Here is a 24,053-nt window from a genome sequence, read left to right as displayed (position 1 = left end):
AGGATTAATTCAAGACTTAAAACTTAGAAAGATTCTGTTTTTATTGGTTCTGTGTGTGTGTGTGTGTGTGTGTGTGTGTGCGTGTGCGTGTGCGTGTGCGTGTGTGTGTGTGTGTGACTGATGCTCGCGCACTGGTTGTTTATTAATGAGGCTGCAATGATCCGTGCACATGAATACCATCCACGTCCATAGGGCAGACTTGTGTACATTTCTGCGTTTTACAGTGTTTGTCATAATAATATAAAGTCTTTACTCCTCTCAGGTCACTTACAGTCCAATACACCAGCCGCCTCAAGACATCCAGGATCAGAATGAACTCAAATCTTTAAAATATTCTGTTTTTATTGGTTCTCTGTGTGTGTGACTCTGATGTTCGTGCCCTTTCACTGGTTGTTTATTAATGAAGCTGCGATGATCCGTGCACAGAAAACCCTCCACGTCCCTTTGTTTACATCCTGCCACCTCCAGATGCTCGCAGCTCTTGTTTACCAGATCTCCACAGAGCACGCAGACACCATCTCGGCTCCACATCGCTCCGACGAGGAGAGGAGAGATCAGCTCGTCGCGCTCGGCGGCAGCCAATCAGCGGGCTGGTTTCTCTTCAGCATCTCTGGGTCCGAGGCATCGGGCAAAGTCGAGCTCAGGAGCCGCGGGAGGAAGCAGAGTCTGAGCAACACTTGCAGGACGACACGCTATGGTTGTGTGAATTATAACAAGCAGGCGGAGGATTTCTTCACCAGGTGATTAAAGCTGAATTTCACTTCATGCATTTGTCACCATAGGGGCTATTTTCTGTCTCGTAGATATTATCACTTGTTGCAAAAATGAAGGATTTGATACCTAAATGCCAGATTTGCACGTTCACCTGATTCCTGGAGCTTCTTTTGCCTCAGTTCGCATGTCTCTGCGTGCGTCACTAATATTGATCTGGCAGGATACGATACATTTTCAGTTGTAAACACATGTGGCTGCATGCTGAGCCTGTATGCTCGATCGAAAATCCTCAGGGATCTGCCTGTGATGCCTCTGATCTTCTGCACTGGCAGACGTGCACTATAGGTGCTGCTGACAATAACAGACAGATCACGTGGACTCTGTGTGTGAATCTGACATTTTTCCTTGTTTATGTAACGCTTCTCTAAAGAATCCCAGCTGAGACACTGCGGTTTGAAACCAGCGACTGCAGCAGTGACCACTAACATAAACATCGGGGTGTTTTTTCCCTCTGCTGTTTATCTTCTGAACGAGGGCTCTCCAATAAGCACCATTATTGGTCAGAAAGGATGATTGGCAATGCGTATGGCCTGTGGCTGCAGCCTCTGTGGGTTGCATGGAAGTAGTTACATAATTGTGCATGAAAAAAAAAAGGTTCCCTGTTTTATTAGCTTCTCGATGCTCTGCAGCTGAAGTCTGAATTTAAGAGCTGACAGCTGAGTAATAGACTAATGAGGCAAGTGCGTGGACAGAGTTCAACATGTTCTATTTCTGCACAGAAATATAAATGATGTCATTTGAAAGTGTGGATGGGTTATTTGCAGATAAATACTGATGAAAATGACATTAGATTCTGTTTTGACAATGGTCAGTACTGGCAGAAAAGGTATTTGATTTATTTTTATGTTAATATAAAACAGAGCACCTCCCCCGTAATGTAGGTAATGTGTTTATTTTCTCTCAGTGAGGCTGTGCAGCCATGTTCTCCCCATAGGTTGTATTAGATACGCATGAGGAGAAGACAGTCACAGAGATTGTCCCAGATTTCACTGTTCTAGGTTTCATTGCACTGGTCGGAGAGCCCTTGTGTTCTGACACAAACGATTAACCTCAGAGTGTAAATATTCCCTTTTCGTTTTTGATGACTTAAATTCAGGTGAGGCTTGAAATTGAAATGATTGTTAACAGGCGTAATGATGAAGTGATGTTTCCCGACTGCGTTTTTACTCCAAAAACAAAGGGAGATTTATATTTTTTCCATGTTGACTTCAACACAAGGGAGTATTTGTGTGTCTCACTGTGCTTCATTGTGCCGGATAATGGAAGGTTTCTTATTGGGGCATTACATGACATTTCCATGACACTGCAGAGACTTTAAAACAAGTTACCTTTAATTAATTAAGTGAGACATTATACAACACAGTCTGGCTTCCAAACATCTTTTTAAAAGGGCTCCACTCACAGCTCATTTGCTGTTGGCCCGACACTTGTGCTTTCTCTGGCATCACGTTTTCCTCTCCAATGTGGGGTTGCATAAGGACTCCCAGGCTTTCTTTACGCTGCCTTATACCTCTATTTGGACTGCTGCTACTGCCAACAATGACTGCCGTTGCTTGTTTCAATCGTTTTGTTTTTCTTTAGCACGACGCTTGCCAAGATCGTTGACTTACAGAGCAGTTAAAGGGTGCGGGGAGGCGCGGACTGACGGAGACAGAGAGCCGGTGACCTCAGACCTGGGCTGCAGCGGCACTGATGTCATCCTCTCGTTCCTTATGTCTTTGGGGAGAGAGTCGGGACCGGGGCAGAATTGGGGAAGGGTTAAGAGGTTGTGTTTGATCACTCCTTCAACAACGTGGAGTCCATGTTAAAGCTTACGACAAGCTATATTTCTTGTATAGGCCCATTCATCAAAAGATCAAAAGCAGCACAATGTGTACACAGAACTCCTAAACAACTGGGGATTGTAGTTTTCTCTCTCTTCTTAAACATGAGTAAATGGAGCATTTTTTAGGAACTGTTTTCGGATTCACAGCAATCCACACATGGGCACTTTAGAGAGTATTTATTAGTTGTATTTATATTTGGGATTTAACCTTCATTAGATTGTTAGCAGTGGAGTTGCAGATAGGAAACATGGGTAGAGAGAGAGAGGCATGGCGTGCTGTAACCCCCCCCCTCCAGGCTGGAATCCAACCAGACACGTTTGTGTCTTAAAACACCACAAAACCTCGAAGAGCAGTACGAGGGTTAGGATCAGGTGGAAGTGACTTTAAATAAATCACTTCTAACCCGATTTCAGGCATGGGGCCTTGGCCTTTGAAGAACGCTTAAAATATTTTCCTACTTTCTTTAACTTAGGTTATCAGAGCATTTCTTTTTTATATTTAATTTCTACTATAAGAACTACACAATCATGATGGCCTTGGCAGAGGAATGTGCTCGTCTGAGTGCCATTGTAGTTACCTCTGAAAAGGAGGTCATGTTTTTGACATCAGTGTGTTGGTTGGTTTGTTTGGTTGTGGGCAATATTACACAAAAAACTACTGGACGTAATTTCCATGAAGCCCGAGGGAAGGATGCAATATGGGTCAGGGAGGAACCCAGTACATATTGCTGTGGATGCAGATACAGGAAGTTTTCCCTTTCTTTAACATTGGGACAGAGGCATTTTTAAACACTTTCACAGCTTTCCCAGTGAGTATTTGATGGATCTTGATGAAATAATTTATCAACAAACACTGCTCATTTTAACGGACCTTTGTGACCAATAGAGACATTTTGAATATTGCCAGTCATATCCTGTAAAGATGGTGCTTTGTCTCTCATTCATTAGGACATGTGTCGTGGCAGTAAGCTGCCAGACATAATGTGCTATATAAGAGTTAGATCAGTCTTGAGCAGACCGATGTGTGTCATGGCAGCGGCGGGCGGCGCTCTTGGTTGTACTTGTGTGATTGACTGACACGGTCACGGAGCAGCTGCCTGGAAAGGATACTGAAAACAGATGGGCTCTCTGCAGACGCACTCACCGTGATGGCATGATGGAGGAGGAGGCTTTCTGACAAACTCCCTCTCTCACACACACATCACTCTGTCAACAGTGTCATCATTTTTATGAGTTAAACACCATCTGCCAAAATAACAGTTAAATCACAAAAATTTTGTTTTTTGTGTGTGTTTGAGCAGGCATGTTGTCTACCGGCTGATCTCCTCCCTCCAGAATGAAAAGAATGTTCCAGTCATGGCAGCGTATTGTTGCTATGAATAGATGCAGTTGAAAATGGGTCAATTTATGGTTAAAGCACTCATCTGTGCAGTGTATTGCCAGAAGGCGAGTGTATGTAAGCATGCTGTCATCCAGTCACAGATTTGTCTCTGGAGATCTGCCCTTAACCAAATGGTGTCTTCTGTGTGTGTGGCAAAGTGGGGCAGAAAAAAGGCACTGGACAAATGTGTGGAAAAATTATAGCTGTATTTGGCTAATTATTCTAAAGTGTAAAATACACAGCTTTTAATTACACATAATTCACCCAATAAATCTGCAGTCAGGCAAATATTGTACAGAATTGTATTCTTTCCATATACATGTATAGAATAGATGGTATCAATGGATTACAAAAGAGATAAGCTTCAAGGCTTTATAGTGCTTTTATCCTCTGTGGTTTTTAATGCATGTATTGACCGCAATGCAGTTTTATATATATATATATATATATTCTTAATTATGAAATTAATTTAATCAAATAATCAGTCGATTATAATAAAAAAGACCATTGAACTCAGCACAGTGTTAATGACCCCTCTTATTGAACATGATGTGTTTGAGGAGGCTCGTTGTGCTGAGGACTTAGACACTTGAAGCTAGTGACTATAAATTGGAGGAGGAGGATGAAAAGATTCCTTTGTCTCACATGGATTTTACTGCTGTCGTTGACGTACAAAGGAAAACACACAGTGGGTCGTTACTCTAACGAGAGGGTGTCGAGCTACCCACTGAAAACTATGTCAATAACCAACATCAGTGACTTTATAAAAGTGAACCCAACAACATCAGAAAACTACATCACATAAACACACATAGCAGATTTTAATATTTGCCATAGTGTAATAACCTATATTTTACTCTCCTTGTATGACAGAATAATTCAGTTGACAATGAATATGTAAATTATCATCATATCATTACATTACATTGTATTACATTTCATTTAGCTGAGGCTTTTATCCAAGCAGCTTACAATAAGTGCATTCAACCATGAGGGTACAAACCCAGAACGACAAGAATCAAGTTAGTACAATTTGCTTCAAGAAAGCCAAACTACAAAGCTCTGTATGTAAGTGAGAGCTGCAGAGGTCGGATGGCACTAGCAGGTAGACCAGCCGGTTGTAATAGTCTAGGCGTGAGATGACCAGAGCCGGGACCAGAACCCGCACCGCCTTCTGAGTCAGAAGGGGATGTATTGTCCTGATGTTGTGCAGCATGTATCTACAGGAACGTGTTGTTGCAGTAATGTTGGCAGTAAGGGAGATTTGACTGTTGAGTGTCACACCCAGGTTCCTAGCAGTCTGGGTGGGGGCTACCACGGAGCTGTCAAAGGTATTAGTCAGGTCATGGGTGGGAGAGACTTTCCCTGGAAGGAAAAGTAGTTCAGTCTTGTCAAGGTTGATTTTCAGATGGTGTGTGGATATCAACTGAGAGATGTCAGTCAGACAGGCCGAGATTCGTGCTGCTACCTGTGTTCAAGGATCGGGGAAAAGAGAGGATTAGTTGGGTGTCATCAGCATAGCTATGGTAGGAAAAGCCATGTGAGTAAATGACAGAGCTAAAAGAGAGATGGTGTACACAGAGAAGAGGAGGGGACCCAGGACAGAACCTTGAGGGACCCCAGCAGTGAGAGGACAAGGTTCGGACACAGATCCTCTCCAAGTTACCTGGTAAGTGCGGTCATGAGGTAGGATGAGAGCAGGGAGAGAGCAGAGCCTGAGACACCCAGAGACACCTTATTAAAGCAGTTAGTTTGGACTACTTCATTAAAAAAAATTTAAGTTTGTGATGTCCTAAAGAGAGGGTCATGATCGAAATAGTTTACAAGAAGCAAACTGGTGGCAAATATTTAAAGAAGGCTGAATATTGTCTATGATCTCACAGATTAATTAAAGGAAAAGAAGGTTTTCTTAAAAATGTATGCAAATGCTAAGTTTTATATAACTGCTCACATGGTTATTGGCTAAATTTAACTGTTGTAAACCAAAAGTATGTGTGAGTTATTTTGTTTGTATGTGTAAAATTGTCATTTGTGCATTTAGTTAAGAGAGCATTTCATTGCTGGATAGATTTACATTTTCCATTAAAAATTAAAACACTTAATACATGAATAATCAATTATACAATACTGTATAAAATAAGTTGCAGTAATGAATTCTAGCTTCAGCAAACTTTAGTTACTCCATCTCGAGTGTCTTGGCCCGAGTACTCGATGACATATGAGCACAGAAACTCAATAGAGGCACTCTGCGATGTCACCATGTATGTGTGAAGACACGAGCAGAGGTCAGACACCGAGGCCACTGGCTTTGGACAATGGGCTCCCAGTGTCTGCAGCTCTGAATGCCATTATTCATACAGATTAATAATCTTCTCTTTTTTTCCCCCCCACTAAGAATTGCCTTCCTGATCATAATGGCTTTATGCAGCGTCAATCTAGGAACCTTTGTACCCATTTAAGTGGCGAGTGTACTTAGCGAGGTCTTGTGTGTGATTGTTGGTCACAGGGACATGGAAACAAAACCCCTTGGTGGTGCCATTGTGAGGGCTGTGGTGAGTGAGGGGGAGTGAAAGAACTTTATTGGTGACTTGAGGGACTCGGGCGAAACTTTGCGAGCTGGAGCAGACATTAAAGTCCACGGGACACGGCATCTCTCTCCGGTCTGCGTCTTGTTCCTGTCTGATTAGTAACAAGTACAACGATTGGCAAATAGTTTTAGAGACTCTGTTGCGGTGCCATGGCAACACACGTCCGTTAATGATGCTGAGCTGAGTATGGGAACAGCTGAAAGGTGAGCAGAGAACCCTCACTTGCTCTATAAATACACAGCAGGATTGAATTGTCTTGATAGAAATACTTTTATTGCTATTATCTGGAAGTAAATAGCTTTTTCCTGGTCGAAAAAGCAATTTTTGAATAGCCTAAGCGAGAGGCTGAATTGAGAAGCTGCTTTCCTGTTGCTCGCTTCATGCAGATCTGGAGGATGAGGTGTTCAGAGAGGAATCTTTGTACTCAGAGTGAATGAAATCATCCAAACCCGAGAGAGGTCGTTGCAAACCGTTTAAAGATGTGTCACTACAAACAGTAACGAATATTAAGAAGCTGTCTGGAAGTTATTTGATGATTGAGAGGATCTTGCTGCTTTTGGGTTGTGCCTATTATTCTCTCTGAAGTATTTCCCTTAAATGTGTCTCAGTGTGAGTTTTTGTGTCAGACTTGAAAAGACACGTTGTCATTATTCATTTTGATCACATTGATTAAAAAGAAAAGAGGACAAGAGAAGCATCGCACCTTTTGTTGTGATGCTGTCTTCCTCTCACGTTGTCCACCTGCTCTCTCATCTTCTCCCACAGCACAAAGAGAAATCAGAAGTCGACTAATCCAAGCACTGCACGGAGGGAAGTGAATTCCTGCTCAAGCATGGCGGACCAGAAGTAAGTACTAGCATGAAAAAAGAGCCTTCACCTCTTATTTGTACATTAGTTAAAATACCCATTTGCCGCCTTCAGTCTTGATTCGTGTGCCTTTGAATTCCTCAGAGGTCTATTAATATCCTTCACCTCTCTGCCAGGATACAAGACATCTGCCCTTTCACAGTTACAGAGACACACCTCTGGAGAGTCTAATCTTGCCTGTAACGTAGAATCAAGTAATGAACAAGAAGGGACAACTAGAGGCAAAGCAGCAAGCTCTGTCTTGACCTTAAGGCGTGTTGCATTGTTTTCATTCTGCAGCAGAGTTTGTCTGTTGTAAATCTGGCAGAGCAGCTGGAGATCAGATATGTTTCTGGTGAAGGCCGTCCTCTTCCATAGATGTGTCCAAACTGATTAAATGGGATTAAATAGGAATCATTTAATGGTGCTACATGCCCTTTAGTGGCAGCTCTTGTCAAATCTGTGTTGTTTTACAGACCTCTTGCATTCTGACTATTCTGATATATGGTTTAAATGATTCACTTAGTCCTTTACATAGCTTAAAGTCCTACACTGAATGAATAGTCAGGTGATGTTGCCATGTCTTCCCCCTCTCAGAGACAACATAGATGACTTTAAAGTCCAGACAGCCAAGCATGCCACCATCAGCTCGGCCCCTTTACGGCCGCACAGTGAACACTCCAAGGACCGAGCGTCCAAAAGACTTTCGATGGATTCCAACGGGACCAGTGATGGAGGTGCGGGTTCCTCCACGCCCGTGGAGATCACCGCTTTGGAGGAGTCGTTTCGGCGCTTCGCCATCCACGGCGATACTCGCGCTACCGGCAAGGAGCTGCACGGAAAGAACTGGTCCAAACTCTGCAAGGACTGCGCCGTGATCGACGGCAAGAACATCACCCTGACTGACGTGGACATCGTCTTCAGCAAAGTCAAGTAAGAGAGAAACCAAATGTGCTGTTCTCTTAAAGACTGAATATTGTGAAATCTGTTATTCAGCCTGTTTGGAGTTTAATCTGCCAACATATGACCCGGTTAGGATGTAGTGACTGACGTGCCACTACATGACTGTACCTTTTTGCGGAGGCAGAAATGACTACAGGTTGAGTCATCTCGATGCCTATAAGGTCACTTATTTGGAACATTGTCGTAGAAAATAATTGGAGATGAAAACTGGCCCAGGACTGAACTATAGTTACGAATGATGAAGGATGTGTTTGTAGTTTCATTCATTTCCATATAACTAAATCTATGGTCTGGTCTTTATCAGACTGAGCACTGGCCACATAGTTTCACTGTTATGATTCTATTATGATTGTCAATTTAGAAAACCAGCGTAATATTATCAAACCAGAATGAAACTCAGTAGAGTGCATACCTCTGTCACCAGTCAGTAATTTCACTAGATCCTGATTTTTAATTGAATCTGCACCAAATTACATACACTCTTTAAAATCAGTCCCCTAAACAGCTTTTTTTCACGAAGAGCCATGAATAATTCTCTGGGAAATCAATGAAAAATGCCTAAAGTGAAAAAGAATGTCCTGGATCAACCCCCTGATCTGCATCTACAGCTACATTCAATTAGCTCTTTCTTTGGTTATGTCTCATCTCTCCAGAGAATCCCATGGAAATCATGAGTAGTATTTGCGTAATCCTGCTCATGAACAGATAATAGATAAACAAACGTAGACAAAACACAACCTCATATCTTTTAGTTATGGAATATTACATTTTCAGGCTACGTTACTATTCTTTCTGTATGAGGTTGGCTTGGGCGAAAGTGACCGTCAGAAAACAGCAGCCAGAGCAGGAGGCCAGGGCGGCTCGACTTGTATTTCCTCAGGCTGCGTTGATTCATCCTTTGCTCCTTGATTTCTGTCGACTCTAATAATAAGCTGTGACCTCAATGTTATTTCACCAAAGCAGAGAACTTTTCATCTGTACAGCTGCGCTTATGTTTACCAAGTGTACCGAGCGTCTGCAAACCATTATGTGCTGATAACACATTGACAGATGAGTGTAGATATGTTCCACAGATTAGATCGTAACGTTCCTTAAGCACCACAGACTAAAGAGGGTGTAAGAAAGGACAAGGCTTTCACAATGTGGGTTTGTCGGGGTGTGTGTGGCTATTCTGGAGATTTTCATTCATACACAAAGCAGCAGGTTTTTTTTGTATCTTGGTTGAATGAAGTGAATTAATGATTCTGCTCGACGGCGCCAGAATAGAGGAGCAAAGCTGGAGGCCACTCATCATCACATATTCCTACAGGAGAGGACAAGTTGCTTAGGAATCTCACACTGATTTAGTAGATTTTCCATCTTCTGCTGGTGTGTAACCAAAGGTCAATCTCAGTCACTTTGTGTACACACTCATTTAAAAGAGATTCCAAAATTGTTTCATGTGTTATTTTTCTTGTTGAAACTGTGTGTTCCTGCCCTTGGATCAAGGAAGATAAAAAGGCCATTTCAAAAGGCTGTTAGTCATTTTAAATACATTTCCAGGAAACTAGGACCTACCGCTAACTGGCTATTATCACTATCAAACAAACAGTGCAGTGTAAACTAAAGTGGCTTTATATTGTCATGTCAGATTTATTTGCAGACCAAGCAAAGACATGCAAAGAAAGTCAATTCCCCTTAATGAAGAGAAAAATGTTTTTGAAGCCTCCATAAGCAGTGGCTGTCCTCACATACGGCCTCAGATGGTAAGAACCTTCATCTATTCTCAAGCATTATCAAATATAGTCTGTGACATTTCTAAACCTCATTCTTTCACACATAGAACTTCCGGTTCATGAAAGGCGTCACCCTTACAATGCTCTTTCACAGCAAGATGCTGACAGCTCAGTTGAATTTGGCTGCAGGATATAACAATGGAGAATGAAATATGCAGACTGAAGCATAACAATTAGCGAATGGCGTATCTCAGATTTCTCAAAATCAGGGGCAACAATTTACACAATTATATGTCCAACATCCATGCACATATAGCGATTCAGTAAGGTGCACATGTAAGACATCCCCTGTTTGTTTTACTCAAAGACACACATCATTGAAAATGTTTTGAAAATTGTTCCTCGTTCATGCTCATTTAGTTTTTCTTCTTTGCATTGTTGGACAGTGACTAGTTAAATTTTTTTTTAAAGATCACTTACAGGACAGGGGCACTTCAGGGGCCAGTCTGATCTCAGATGGGGCCAGAGCCCCCCTGGCCCCTCCCCTGGATCCACCCCTGTTTCTCTCATGATTGCCTTTATTTTTGTGCCTTAGATGGGCGGTTTATTCTGAGATATGATAATCAACTTGGACAAAAAAGTGTCCTTAGAGATCCTGCAGGTTCTAATAAACATCCCTTCATTATTTCACACGCCACTGATACCTCCAGAACTTGTGTACAGTTCTCTACAGGAAACTGGACAAATGTTCTGGAAGAATCCTTGTTTTCCCCGACTCCTCCACATCAAAATCTTCCCTGTTGGCATGGTAACAGCTCATGTTTACTGCTCTGAGCATTTTCTTGGCCGGACTAGAGGAGGAACCTTTACGTTGACTGTGGGATTAAAGCTTGTTTACATCCAGTTCTGTTGGTGAGCAACAGCAATATGTTGTAATAGACATTTAAGTAGAAAAATGTGTTCTACATCTTTCCAAACAGACTTTGTTTTGTGATGAATCTGTGCAGCGTTGTATACATTCAGTCCTTGGATGTGTGTTTGGGTTTGTTGAGGCCTACAGGTCCTAATCAGGGTCCTTCAATATCCCAGCATGCAATTTGAACCAGCTTCACTAAGCTCTGCAGAGTGTTGAGCGAGATAGTAAAGTGATTTCTGAATGTGTGTGTGTGTTTATGTGTGCGTGTGTGTAAGCTTCACAGGCAGCCACAGGATAGAAAGCAGGACAAACTGGGGGAGGGGCTCATTTTCATGTAGTTTTTGACTCCAGGCACAACTGAGTCAGGGAGCGCTGCCATGTCAGAGGAGCAGATCTCCACTCTCCTTTTAATCAGTGTCAAAGCTCTTTGCTTACACATGAAAAAATTAAACATCTTAATGAGCACTGGCTAATCACAGCATGGCTGAACTCACCCTGATTCATAGTGGAGGTCAGCTGCACCACATTGAGGCTCTGCCGTGCTCGGAGCCAAAGAACACCACAGCATCAACAATGGATGAGGTAGAAATCTGGAATGGACTAATTAACTCCTGGCACGATCTGATGGTGGCTTCATTTTCCAGGCTTTGGTTGTTTTTCCTCATCGCTGAACATGAGCGAAGGCTGTGCACCAGCATTGTGTCGATTCAACCAGCTATTATGTCAGATCCATAAAGGAGCGCCTGCAGTCCAGGGGGGTTTCCAGATGGTCGGCGGTTCGATCCCGGCTTTTCCAATCCGCATGTCAATGCGTACTTGGGCAAGACACTGAAACACAAACTGCCATGAAATAGAAATAACTGCGTTGCATCGTGTGAATGAGTGAATGTGATTTGTAGTGTGAAGTACGGTAGCCCTGTGGTGCAAATCACAATGCAAAATGGGAAAACACAACAACAAATAAATTTAAAAAAAAGTGACTTACAATTTTATCATTGTTTTTGGATTTGCTGTTGAATTTTGACATTAGTCGTAGTGATTTGCTCTTCAGGGCCCTGATTGAAGCTCTTCCAGTGGTCTAGACTAGAAAAGCATAATATCAATACAATCCATTTACCATGTGGATCATGTGCTGCAGATGGTTGAACTCCTTATATAAACAGCAGGTCATCAGTATCCCAAACTAAAATAAAGCTCCTCTCGCCCACTGAACATTTGTCCTTTCTAACCGCATCACAGCCTCCTCGGATTTGCTATTTTTACAGCACACTTACACTGTATTTGTATACTCTGGAGGATCTAATGTTCACTCTGGAGAGGTCTGCCGAGGAGTCGGACTTATCTTCCTCGGACAGAGACGGCAGCTGGAAGTCCAGTTTTCCCTCTGACAATACACAGCGTGACAGGCGCAGAGGAATGGAGCTCTCATATGTTCAACACTGATGGATTGCCCAAACACGACCGTTCACTGGATGAGTCAAATTAATAATAAACCCAAACATCCCTGTTTATTGTAGCTTGTTGCTATGACAGCAGGTTGCCCGGAGAGACTGCTGGATTTATTGGCTGTTGTTTAGGCAACCTATCACCACAGCAATGGCTGTTTGTGTTTGTGTTACTATGCACTTCTAACGTGGAAGTGAATCCGGCAAATGGCCAGTTAGACGAGTAGAGTTCTCTCAGAAGGAGAATGATTGATGATGATCTGTGGCTTGGTATTGGTTAGTGGTTACAACAGATTGAGCTTCTAAATGAAAAGGCAGGGCCTCACAACACCCTTCAGCAGGTCCAACTGTCCTTATTAGACAGCTGGAATGGATACCACAGGGCTCTGGGCCCTGAGTTATACACTTCAAGGCAATATGATAAATAATATGAAGAGACATTCACATATACAGCCTACAGCTGTGTGTGTGTGTGTGTGTGTGTAGGTCTGCCGAGTTGCTCAGACGACAGTGAAGTACAGAGAAACACTGGGAGACGAGATCCAAACAGTAAAAGTTTTCTCAGTGTTTATCTCAGTAGGATACCATCTCTATGCTGTCTTACATCTGCCACGCTGAAGTGATCACACATGGCTGCGTGCACAGCATCGCCTGCTCTCGTTTTATACTTTCAGATTGAGAGGATGTAGAGAAGAGCTGCCGACAAGGCGATCCTAAACTCAGCCTTTTCTTTGTCAACGGATAAATCTCCATACGTCTTTTGGGGTTTTGTGCGCTGCACTGTGACAAGTGTTATCCCCTTCTTAAGCTCCTTTTCCACCCACATTACAGGAAGAAATCCTGCCGCACCATCACATTTGACGAGTTCAAAGTTGCACTCGGAGAGCTGGCCCGGAAGAAATACAAGGAGAAGACAGTAGAGGAGGCCGAGGCCGAGGTGTTCAAGCAGATCGAAGGGAAGGCACCTGTCATTGCAGGAGTCACGGTAAGTCTCACAACGGGACTAATACTGATGTCAGTACACATCACATCCATTTGTACCAGCAATCACAGTATAAACTTAAATGTTTTCCCACAGAGAGCCGTGGCGTCCCCTACAGTGAGCCGCCTCACGGACCCCACCAAGTTTACAGGGTCACACAAGGAGCGCTTCGACGGCACTGGTCGTGGGAAGGGCAAGGCGGGTCGGGTAGACATAGTCGACACCTCCGGATACGTCTCAGGATACAAACACCGAGGGTCGTATGAAAAGAAACTCACTAAACCAACCGATTAAAGACGAGGAAATAAACATGTTTTTATTAAAAAATAATAAAGGAGAGTACTCAAAGAAAGCACAAAATTTCATACATTTTCCCGCCCATTTATTTAGTGCGTGCGTGAGTGTATCTGTGTGTGTCTGTGTGTGTGTGCAAGAGAGAGATGTTTTTTTTAGTTCCTCTCTTTGTCAAGTGTGAGAACTGGAAAATTGTTTACATCTATTTTTACAAAGTCATCACCAGCTGGTACATTCCTGTCAGAGAGCGAGTTACTGCCAAACACTGAAGAGAACAAACCATTCTATGAACATTGAAGCTTTGTTGTTATGATAGGGCCTTATTATATTTATTGAGCACAAAAACAACAACATGCCAAGAAAAACTGAATAAAGTCGGGCGACGGTTTCGATGAATCAACAACATTGCACTTTTTAATGGAAATGTGTCTATTCCTAGATTTACCTGAAGAAAAGCATCATTAATTTGTTTTGCAGAGATTCGATAATTGGCACGCTTTTGACAGATATTATCGTATTTGTTGTTTTTTTATTACTTCAATTGTTAATTCCATTCCCTCCTAATCGTCTTTCTGCCTTCCCCTCTTGTCAACCATCTGTAAAATCTACTGTTCATTTAATGTCATTACACAAGCTCGCATTGCCATTTCAATAATTTGCATGGAGCTCAGACCAAGACAGATACATTATTATAAAAGCTTTCTCAAACCAGTCGTAAATTAAGATTATGACAGATTTGTTTTTTTCTGTGAATACGACAAAAGCACAAAAAACTAAGAAGGCCTCTTTTTTTAACTGTTTAAACAAAAAGTATTTCCAGTTTTATATCTTTGTCTTTATTCGGAGTTCATTGTCTTGACAAACTGTTTTGCTAACCTGCATTTCAAGTATTAAATTGGTGAATCCAGCTGAAGGAAGCTCCAACCACAGTAGATGAGCTCGGTTGTACAAGATTGTATTTTCTCTTATATTGTTAGTCCCTCAATTAGATTTCTAGTAGTTCTAATATATTTGTGGTAAGATTGTGTATATTCTAAAACATTAGAGCCACATGGCTTAATTTATGACACTGGCTTTGTACCTTTTTTCTTGTATTGCTGTACTTTGTGCATGTTACGTATATTGCATATGATTCAGAAGCATAAAGATGACATTAGGAGTTTGTCTTAACTTATCTTAAATGCTGTGCCTGCTGTGAAGACAGACTACTGGACAGAATTCATTATTATTTTCTTAAGTGATTACATTGTGGGGTCATTATGATGGAGTATAAGGGCCCATTAGAAGGGAAATAAAAGGGAACAAGTTTTAAGAATACATGCATTGTATATAAAGTCATCATTTTTTGAGAAAGAAGTTGTAATTATTAGAGAAAAAAGTCATAATCTCAGAATCTTATATTTCACACATAACAAAATATTAAATTATTTTGCAAATTAGCACCACATCGTTGTAAGTATCAGGACTTTGAAAAGATTGTGTAACAAACTGTGTGTCTTCTGACGAAACTTGGAGGAAGTGGCCTCTTTAGTGGAGGAGGAAATGTTCGGTCGTGGTCGAATGTGAGGTTGTTTACATCTGTGTGAGATTCAAATAGGTTGCGTAGTTTCTCAGGAAACAATGATGTTGGTTCAAGATTTTGGAACCAGGTAAAGTGGAACTTAGTGCGACTTTGTTTTCTTAATAAAATAAAGTCTCGTTAAAATTTGACTTTATTCTTGTAAATATTATGACTTTTTTCCCCAATTATAACTTTATTCTTGAAGTCTCGTGTTTTTTTCTTCAGTACGGCCCTGACACACTCTGTCCTAGATCGTGATCAAATATCGTACTGCTTAAAATCAATATGTATAAACTTGTACATGTACAAAGTCAGCCACACACTAATGCTATTGGATTTGTCTAATGATAAAGATTTAGAAGACACTTCATGTGCGGTACTGTCATCCAAATCGCAAATAAAAACAAAAGGATGTTTTTTTACTGATGTCTCCTGACGTACTGCATAGTTTGTGAGATAAAGGGAAAATTGCACAGGTAATAAACTTTTATAGAATAATATTTTTCCAGCAAAGTGACAGTGTTTCTGCCGCACTCGTCACACACTGCCTGTAGCCTCAGCTGATGAAGAACCAGGCACCAAGTGGAAAACTAGCAGCTATCGGTCAGTGTGTTAGTTTTTGTCTGCTGCAGTAGCTTAGGTATGATCTGTTTTCTGTGCTTAATGCCAAATACTGTGCACCTTTAATGTGGAGGAACGATACGGTCTTATTTTTTCAAATAACTTTTAATGTACTGTTGTGCCCTGGTGCATGCAGCGTGGTTTTGTTCTTGTTCTTTAGACCTCTTAATGTGTGTTCATGATTTGTAGTGCTTTATTGAAAATAAAAAAATCTGTCAAAATATGATGTGTTATTTTTTATTATGGCTTTTTCCAGGAACGTGTACCATTCACATGAGGGTAAAAGCTACATTCAGCTGACTGTATGCAGAGTCCACAGTCGAACCTGGTTTGCCAGGTCCTGCATTAGCGTCTGCTAGAGAAAAGTGCATGTGTGCGAAGCTCAAGAGCCCCAAGGTAGAAGTATAAATAAAGTCACAGTGCAGCTGGAATCGAGATGCATTCATTCCACTGCAGTGTACAAAGCAGATGGAGACACAACTGACCTAAAAACATACAAAAAAATAAAAACAGCCAAGAGAGACGCAATCTTGCTACTGATCCAGGAAATACGTTGTGACCTTCTCTCTAACATTTTTTCTCTCTAAAATCATTTGTTAGCATAACGGCCTTGTCACACAATTATACACAACCATGCTTGAATGAATTGCCTTTCTCCGTCATTGTTTCCATCGAGAAAACACAATCTATACATTTTTTGGGGGAAAATAATAAACATTAATGGAATCGGCTGGGAACTTGCTACAAACAAAAATGAAGTGTACACTGCAAGGACTATAAATAAATTAAAATGAATTACAAACACTCTTTAGCTGCCGGGCCTCATGCCATTACTGCAATGCTAATATGACACACTTTTTCATACCGGTGCGTATCTCCTCATTCAAATGCTTCTTTTACGTTCCTCTCTCCCCTTCAGCTCAGCTAGCAAACCTTCAGTGGTAGCCACCAGGGACCTGCAGCACGTACACAACCACATCCACATCACATAAACAACCAACAGAGCGGAAACGATTTAGACGAGTGCCAACGTTCACATGGGGGAATCTTCTCACCTGGCTTTCTTGCAGTACATCTGACGATTCCTTGACTGTCTCAGCCTCGTGCACTTTCTCCCTCAGCCCCTCGATCTCTTTCCTCAGCTCCTCCACTTCTATCTGAGCCTCTAAAGGATGTGCAAGTGTGAGTTCAGTGTAAGGAAAACAGCCAAATGTTCAGATGTATCTCCCACTGGGATTAACACCCACCTTTAATCTGAGTGACAGGTGAACTTTTCATCATAGACTTGAGATACTGTCGCTCTAACTTGATGAGCTGTTTCTGCAGAGCGACGTTTTCCTCCAAGACAATCCTCAGCTGCTCGTTTAGTTTGCCCTAGGATGAGGTAAAGACAATAAAAACTGTGTGCTTTTCAAAACTAGGAAGGCTTCCTGGAGCTCTAGATTGTTTTAGAGAGCTGAATCCACTCACAACTGCAGAGCGAGTTTCCTCCAGCTGAGCAGAGAGGTCACGGACTTCGGTTTTGTGCTCTTGCTCTCGTGCAGCCGCTTGGACGCTCATGGCGCCGGCTTCCCGTCTTAAGGTCTTGACCTCAGCCTCCCGGATGGAAATATCGTTTTCCATCATAGAGAGGATCTTGACTGCCTGAGCTAGAGCCAAAAATAGAAATGATGAGAAGATATTCACTATCAGTGCGTGGAGGCTACATTCCGGAAACCAAACTCAAACTCACACAGGAAGTTGTTGTTTTGATGCAGTGACCTCTCTCCTTTCCAGTGTTTGTCCACGAGATTAAGAAGCATCTCCAGGGGTTTCCTGTAACTACCCTGCGAGTGGAGTTCAGAGATACTGTAAGTTGATATCAGGAGCAAAATAACATCAAGTATAATTTGTTCTTGAAGGGAGGAGGAACTATTCATGATTTAGTGCACAACAAAACAGACAACTTCAAACCTTTTTCTTAATTTCTTCTTGCTGCAGGGAGCTGGAGCCCCCTTCTGTCTTGTTGAAGCTGGAGTAGGTCAGTCTTGGAGGATGTAAGATGGGGTTTGAGGGGTCAGACAGATTCAAACCAGGACGATGTGGACTGGGAGGTCGGAGGTTAACGAATGAAGAACAAAGACGCTGACTTTGATCTAGAAAAATATTTTAAAAAATACACATTTCATCAACATAACAAGATATAATAACATTTGGTATTTGTGGATGTGTGTGACTTCTCTCAGTGGAGCATATTGAATGAAGATATTCAGCTCTGTACCAGGATTGGGGGTGAAATGTCCCTTGGCCACGTGTCTGGTTTGTTTGGGGAAATCCTCCTGTTTTCCGGGTACAGGTCTGCGTGTCTCTACAAAGGGGCCGAAGGACACCTTTGGTCTCTCAGTGACTTTTGATGAGGTAGAACTTTTTTTATGAGACAAATCCTTCACGTGTGGCATTTTCGACCTGGTGTTATCTGGTAAGTTACAAATATCACAATAGAAGTGTGGTATATATTAATTGGTCTTCAATTGAGGGGCTGTATTCATGATTCGAAATTAAAAGGAAGAATTGTGTCTCCCCCAAGTGGTGGTTTTGCACAATGTCAACAATCTATAAGAAAAAGCTTACCATATTTTGTGGGGGGATATCTCAGGATGGATTTAGCCGTTTCCTTAAATAAATATGAGAACATACAGTAAGTGTGATAATTTAAATATATGACTGATGATATGGTTTCATATACAGCAAAAGGAAGTCACCTGTTTAGGAGTTGAGCTCCTCTGTTCTGTAACATCTTTTGGTTCTTCCTCTGCTGGTTCTGAGACAGAAGATGGTTTGAAATTAATAAGAGTTTGAAAACAAAACATGAAATTCAGATGAGAATTAACTGTTGGACTTTGGCTTCTTACTTCCTGCCTTCTTGTGAACAGAGGCCGAGATGGTTTCACTTTGGTCTCCAGGATTCATCTCCACAAGGTTTAATACAATATCATTGGGATTAGTCAGGAGAGAGAGCCTTTTGGTCAAGCGGTTCACTTGAGCCAATCTCGCATCGCTGCTTCTGGAAACCACAATAAAGACCAATCAGGGTTACATAGCTTTTCTCATTTAAAACCTCCACATAAGTTTGTGTTGTTACATGATATATAAAATAACCTTTTGTCTTCGCACTGACTTTGACGGGAGCTCTTCGGGTTAGGGTTAGGTAAAATGTCAGAGGAGAACTGCATTATGGCAGCTTTGCGCTCGGTGTCTGAGACTGAACAGCTATCTGGAGAGCAATGGAGGAGACTTATTAGTAAAAGTTGTCGGAGAAGAACAGGGTCAGAGTTAAATGGCCACATCTTACCGAGCTTGCGTAGTTTGGGCATGGCATGTACCACGTAAGGGCGGAAGTTTGGGTAACTCTTGGTCAGAGGGTTGAGTCGGAGGTCCAGCTCTCTCAAAGATGTCAGCTCATAGAGCACTTTCACCTCTTCAAGGGAGGGTATGCAGTTATAGTACAGGATCAGCCTCTCCAGCGATTTCAAGTGTTGAACCCCCTGGAAAGAAGCAGATAAAGTTTAAACAGAGGTTAGGAAAAATGATTTAATCCCATTCATTACTGACAATGCAATATTTACAATGACAATTTGAGAAAAATACTTGTGCAATATTGATAATTATCACATTAAATGTCATTTTATTATTTCTTTTACATTTAAATACTTTAAAGATTGTGTTTTTTAACTCCTCTTTATGGACAGAGAATGGCATACAATTGATACAAATTTAACAAATCTGAGGTAGATCAGATATGTGTTATGCTCAATATGACTTTTGTTTTATGAGCTTTGATGATAATTATATTACCACGATTATTGAAATAGGTTTTATTGCCCAGCCCTATTTCCACTAAACAAAGATACTCGTCTTTATAGTGCAACAAACACTGTTGCACAGTTTTATAAAGGTTAGATCTAATAATCAAGGTTTAATAAGGGGTTTATAGCATATTATCGGTTTTAAAAACCCACCTCAACAGAGACGAGAGCATTGCAGGACAGATCCAGAGACTTGAGACGGACGAAGTTGTTCAGAGCATGTCCCAGATGTCTGATCTTCTCCTCACATGTCCCCGGGAGGCTCAGCGAGCGGACATCACCTGTTCAAACACATATATTTACATATTTACATATATATTTATTAATAAGGTTACACTGCGGCACGATGACTCTGGTGCTTTTCATCATGTGACAGTTACTCCTGCTACGTTAGCTGCCGTTAGCTTAGCTACCGACAACAAACTGCAATTATTTTAAGTTACAGGAGATAAAACATCGTGGCTTCACTTTAAATAGTCGTTAGAACTCACACCTAAATAAACATTTTACTGAAAGGAGATAATATTACTCAGACACGGATGTTTCAGTCGTAGTTTGTCCCGTATCCACTGCTCTGTTATTGATGTCGTACACTCCGCCGCCATACTTTTCGAACTTTGGCTGCCTTCACGTGCTGCCGGAAAAACCATACTTTCCATTTGGCCAAGAACATTAGCGGCCCCTGCTGGTTCATAGATTTCGACCGTGCATCACAAGAGTCCTGAGTTCATACTTAACATTTATAGTTCAGATATATATTAAATCACGGTTTGTAGGAAACAACATTTTTTTAGCATATTATTTTGATTCCTACCAACAGTCCTGCATTAAAACAATACAATTCTGTTTTTGCTATATCTGATCCAAATATATTTTACTGTTTAAACAGATTCTCAGTTTAAAGTGCCCTGCAAAAAAAATGCAGAGTAAAACTAATAAGCAGCTACAAAAACCCATTAAAAGCCAGTTTTCTATTCATATTTTTGGGCCAGCAAGACTACTAGTAACAATTCTGCTGGAATAGTACAGAGTAAACAAGAATAACATGAACGCATCTCATTTGGCGCATGCGCAGTGTCCAGTTCCTCACGGTCACATGTCCAAACAAACAAACCTGAAGTTTGGTTCTAGGTGTTTCGCTTCGACTTGACTCACATTTCACAACCTGAGCTGCTCATACATGCCACATGAATATCAAATGACGTCAGACACATTCCTCAGAAGCTAGCCGACCTCCGCCGTTGCCAGTAGTGACGGAAACGTCGGTGACATCGTGGATGTTTGCACCAGTTCAGCTCCAGGATCCCGACCAATGGCGTCCAGTGTGACACAGTGGGTCACTTCATGCTCCAACATCGTGCTGTCCGTCACTGCTCTGTGCTCCTCCTACACACTCTTTAAGGTTCGTGTCCCTCACTGTGGGATTAAATATCATTTCTATTTTATAACATATGCATTATTCATGTGCTATTTATGTATTTGGCTGTAATTGTTCAAGCAAAACATGCTGCTTTTCCTTCTCATAGAGCACAGGACAGTGAGTATCTTTAGATTTTTGACTGCTGGTTGACATTTTATAGACCACATGATTATTGGTTAATCCAGAAACAATCAGTAGATTAATCAATAATGATAATAATGGGTTATTTGCAGCCTCTGTGACTTTGTTTTTATTCTGCTACCCTCACTGGTCGTTTAAACTTTGCTCTTTGAGAACTGAATTTAAATAGTCATTGCTAATATAACATATGCTAATTGGACTGACTGATGGAGGTTAGTTCTTCTGTCAATAGATACAGTCAAATTTTGCATGTCTCACTTAGTGTTGGATGATAAAACAACATCAATAGTCATTGCAGTGTGATTTTCATCAATACCAATTTAGCAAAGGATCAATGCATATTGTTAAAATGTGCACTGTGTATAATGAGAAGGTATAAAATGAGCTGATCCACCTCGGATTTCTAACACATCTTAAAGTGGGTGCCATTCGCTGCTCATACAGAGATGTTAAAACCACAACCTTCACTCTTTAAACTTATATTAATGAATAATGTGTGATTATTATCGATATTGACTGACGTGAAAAGTTGTATCTCCGGCCAGCCTCAGTCTCACTCTGTACTTTTGCTCCCGTCTCTGCAGGACCACAGAGCTCCGTCAGTCGGCCTCTTCCTGCTGGGACTCTCTGCAGCAGCGTGCGTCCTGCAGCCGTCCAGCTCCAAGCTGATCGTCCTCCAGAGAGAAGCCGAGTGGGCCGGTGAGCTTCTGGCTCCGGCGCTGGTCTCCTTTGACTTCCTGTGGCTCAGTCAAGACCACAACTCAGCGCATGTTCTCCTGTGCGGCTCCTGTCTGCTGCTGGGACTGTGCAACTGGCTCTCGGCAGACGCCTTCTCTGTGATGACCTGCTGCCTGGGCCTGTCCTCCCTCTCCTGCTGCCTCATGGTGTGTCTGTTTGCTGGGAATGCCTTAGGGGCCCTGGGTGGTGTGGCCCTCAGTCTACCTTTACTTGTGACTCCGCAGGTTGGGACAAACACGCTGGCTCTGCTCATGTCCCCGGCGGCCTCTGAGGGACTGATGAAGTGGGTTTTGAAAGGGGCCTTGTCGATAGGCTGCTGGGCCTCAACCAGGGCCCTCGGCAAGTTTCTCCTGGACGTGACCGACCAATGTAACATCAGCATTGAGTAAATCAGTAGAGTTCTGTGTGAATAGTCAGAATCTGGTTACACATCTACATTGTCAAGTGCTGCAAAGACAGATACCAGTTACTAAAATATAACATGTCTAACTTATAAGCATTTTAGGTCTGAGTTTTTATATAATGTTTGTCAGGTAATAAAATAGTCAGAGGTTAAAACATTATTGGGATAAAATGAATAATTTGAAGATGTTACATTGGGCTTTGGTAAATTGAAACAGGTTCTTTGATTAGTAGTAAAAAATAATGATTGGCTGCAGCACCACACTGCAGATCTCAGGGACTAAGGAAAAAAAATTATATTTAAAAAGTCATCTTAGTAATTCACAGTTTATTGGTTCATACAGCAGCTACTACACTGAGACCTTGTCTGAACTCTGTATGAACTGATCTGAATAAACAGAAAACAGATACCACTGAAAACCCTAATTTGCGTGTGTTTTCTGGAAGCTGGTGAAAGGAGAACTCTGGCAACTGCTGATGTCTTATGCAGAAGGGTTTAATGTAGACCTGATGCATCAAGGAGAGCAGAAGGTGAAACAATATACAAACACTAACAGAGTAGCATGAGCAATTGTCACCCTCAAGTCTGAAGACGCTTCCACAGCATCCCAATTATTGTCCCTCCACGAAAGCATGCATACCTAACCTTTACGTCTAGCCACTGATGTAATACTCAAAAGAAGAATTGGAGTTGGTGCCTCTCTGTCTGGGCATCTGAATCAGATATGAAAGTCCATGAGCATAGATATTACAATGTACTGCTTGTTGGCCCTTTATCTATAACCTGACCTTGGGTAATGCTTAGAGAGGGAAGGGAGTATCTGTAGAATGAGTCTCTACATGCTGAACAGATTTACTGAATGAGGATGGTAAAAAAATGTCTCTCACAAAGAGTATGTGACTGGAATGTTATAACCAGCAGTTCCTGGTGGTGTTGTGTAGCTGTATTGGGTGTACTGGAAGTGCCTGGGGTGACATTGATATAGTCCTCTATGATCATCTCAGTGTACTTGCACTTTAGGTCAGGCTGCACATATCTCTTTTCTAACAGCTTTAGTGTTTCTAACGGCATCCAGCTGCCTCAGGTTCTGTTTGTGCTGCAGCCTCAGCAGTTAGAGGACCTGCAGTGCTCTGAGCTCTGGGCCCTGAACTTACCTCATCATCTCCATTGGATTTTTATCGATGCATCTTTTTTACGAGTCCTTTCTTAGTGTTTAGGTACTGTAATGTTTTCTGAAACGACTGCATCTGTTTATTTCACCTCTACCTAGTAGTATCTGTATCAATTAGTTTGGCCACATTCTTGCCCTTGCAGGGTATTGATATTTTTTACAGAGTTTTGCAGCGGACACTGCAGATTCTCTCTCAGGATTTGCTGTGAGCCGCTGCCTCAGCAGTTTTACTGCATCATATGTGCATGTGTCTGTGCCTGTCTGTGGCACAGAGTCTTTCTTAGAATTCAAGACACTGAGGTCACTAGTGGTATTTTCAATGTGATCAATCATCTACGTGCACATTTGTGAGTTTGTAGTGACAATATAATGACTATAATTGTGCTGCCTGTTTTTTTGTACATTTTTATTTATTCATTTTCTG

General features: G+C 41.7%; 3 protein-coding genes across 4 annotated transcripts; 2 read left to right on the top strand and 1 right to left on the bottom strand.

The window, feature by feature from the left end:
- The first annotated feature begins 565 nt into the window (after positions 1-565).
- Positions 566-15,122, top strand: LOC133014261 (tubulin polymerization-promoting protein). Its single transcript, XM_061081452.1, has 5 exons — positions 566-740; positions 7,334-7,414; positions 8,012-8,347; positions 13,285-13,438; positions 13,532-15,122. The coding sequence occupies exons 2-5, from the start codon at positions 7,401-7,403 to the stop codon at positions 13,727-13,729; spliced, it is 702 nt and encodes a 233-aa protein (XP_060937435.1). The 5' UTR covers positions 566-740; positions 7,334-7,400; the 3' UTR covers positions 13,730-15,122.
- Positions 15,123-16,134: 1,012 nt separating this feature from the next.
- cep72 (centrosomal protein 72) lies at positions 16,135-20,415 on the bottom strand. 2 transcript variants are annotated; one of them, XM_061081450.1, is made up of 14 exons: positions 20,286-20,415; positions 19,910-20,037; positions 19,243-19,435; positions 19,050-19,164; positions 18,803-18,954; positions 18,653-18,711; positions 18,522-18,564; positions 18,172-18,366; positions 17,865-18,046; positions 17,644-17,737; positions 17,382-17,560; positions 17,159-17,285; positions 16,967-17,076; positions 16,135-16,867 (listed from the first exon to the last, which is right to left on the bottom strand). In XM_061081450.1, exons 1-14 carry the CDS (start codon positions 20,413-20,415, stop codon positions 16,847-16,849), a joined length of 1,728 nt encoding a protein of 575 aa, XP_060937433.1. In that variant the 3' UTR covers positions 16,135-16,846. The 2 variants fall into 2 exon arrangements, with proteins under 2 accessions (XP_060937433.1, XP_060937434.1); XM_061081451.1 differs by having other exon boundaries at positions 18,172-18,258; positions 20,286-20,361.
- A 450-nt stretch (positions 20,416-20,865) lies between these two features.
- On the top strand, positions 20,866-22,877 carry LOC133014359 (uncharacterized). The gene is made up of 2 exons (XM_061081573.1): positions 20,866-21,158; positions 21,902-22,877. The coding sequence occupies exons 1-2, from the start codon at positions 21,069-21,071 to the stop codon at positions 22,442-22,444; spliced, it is 633 nt and encodes a 210-aa protein (XP_060937556.1). The 5' UTR covers positions 20,866-21,068; the 3' UTR covers positions 22,445-22,877.
- The last annotated feature ends 1,176 nt before the right edge of the window (positions 22,878-24,053 follow it).

This window comes from Limanda limanda, chromosome 11 (genome assembly GCF_963576545.1).
Source record: "Limanda limanda chromosome 11, fLimLim1.1, whole genome shotgun sequence".
Taxonomy (NCBI): domain Eukaryota; kingdom Metazoa; phylum Chordata; class Actinopteri; order Pleuronectiformes; family Pleuronectidae; genus Limanda; species Limanda limanda.
Note: the sequence above shows the minus strand (reverse complement) of the source record. Positions and strands in the feature narration are given on the sequence as shown.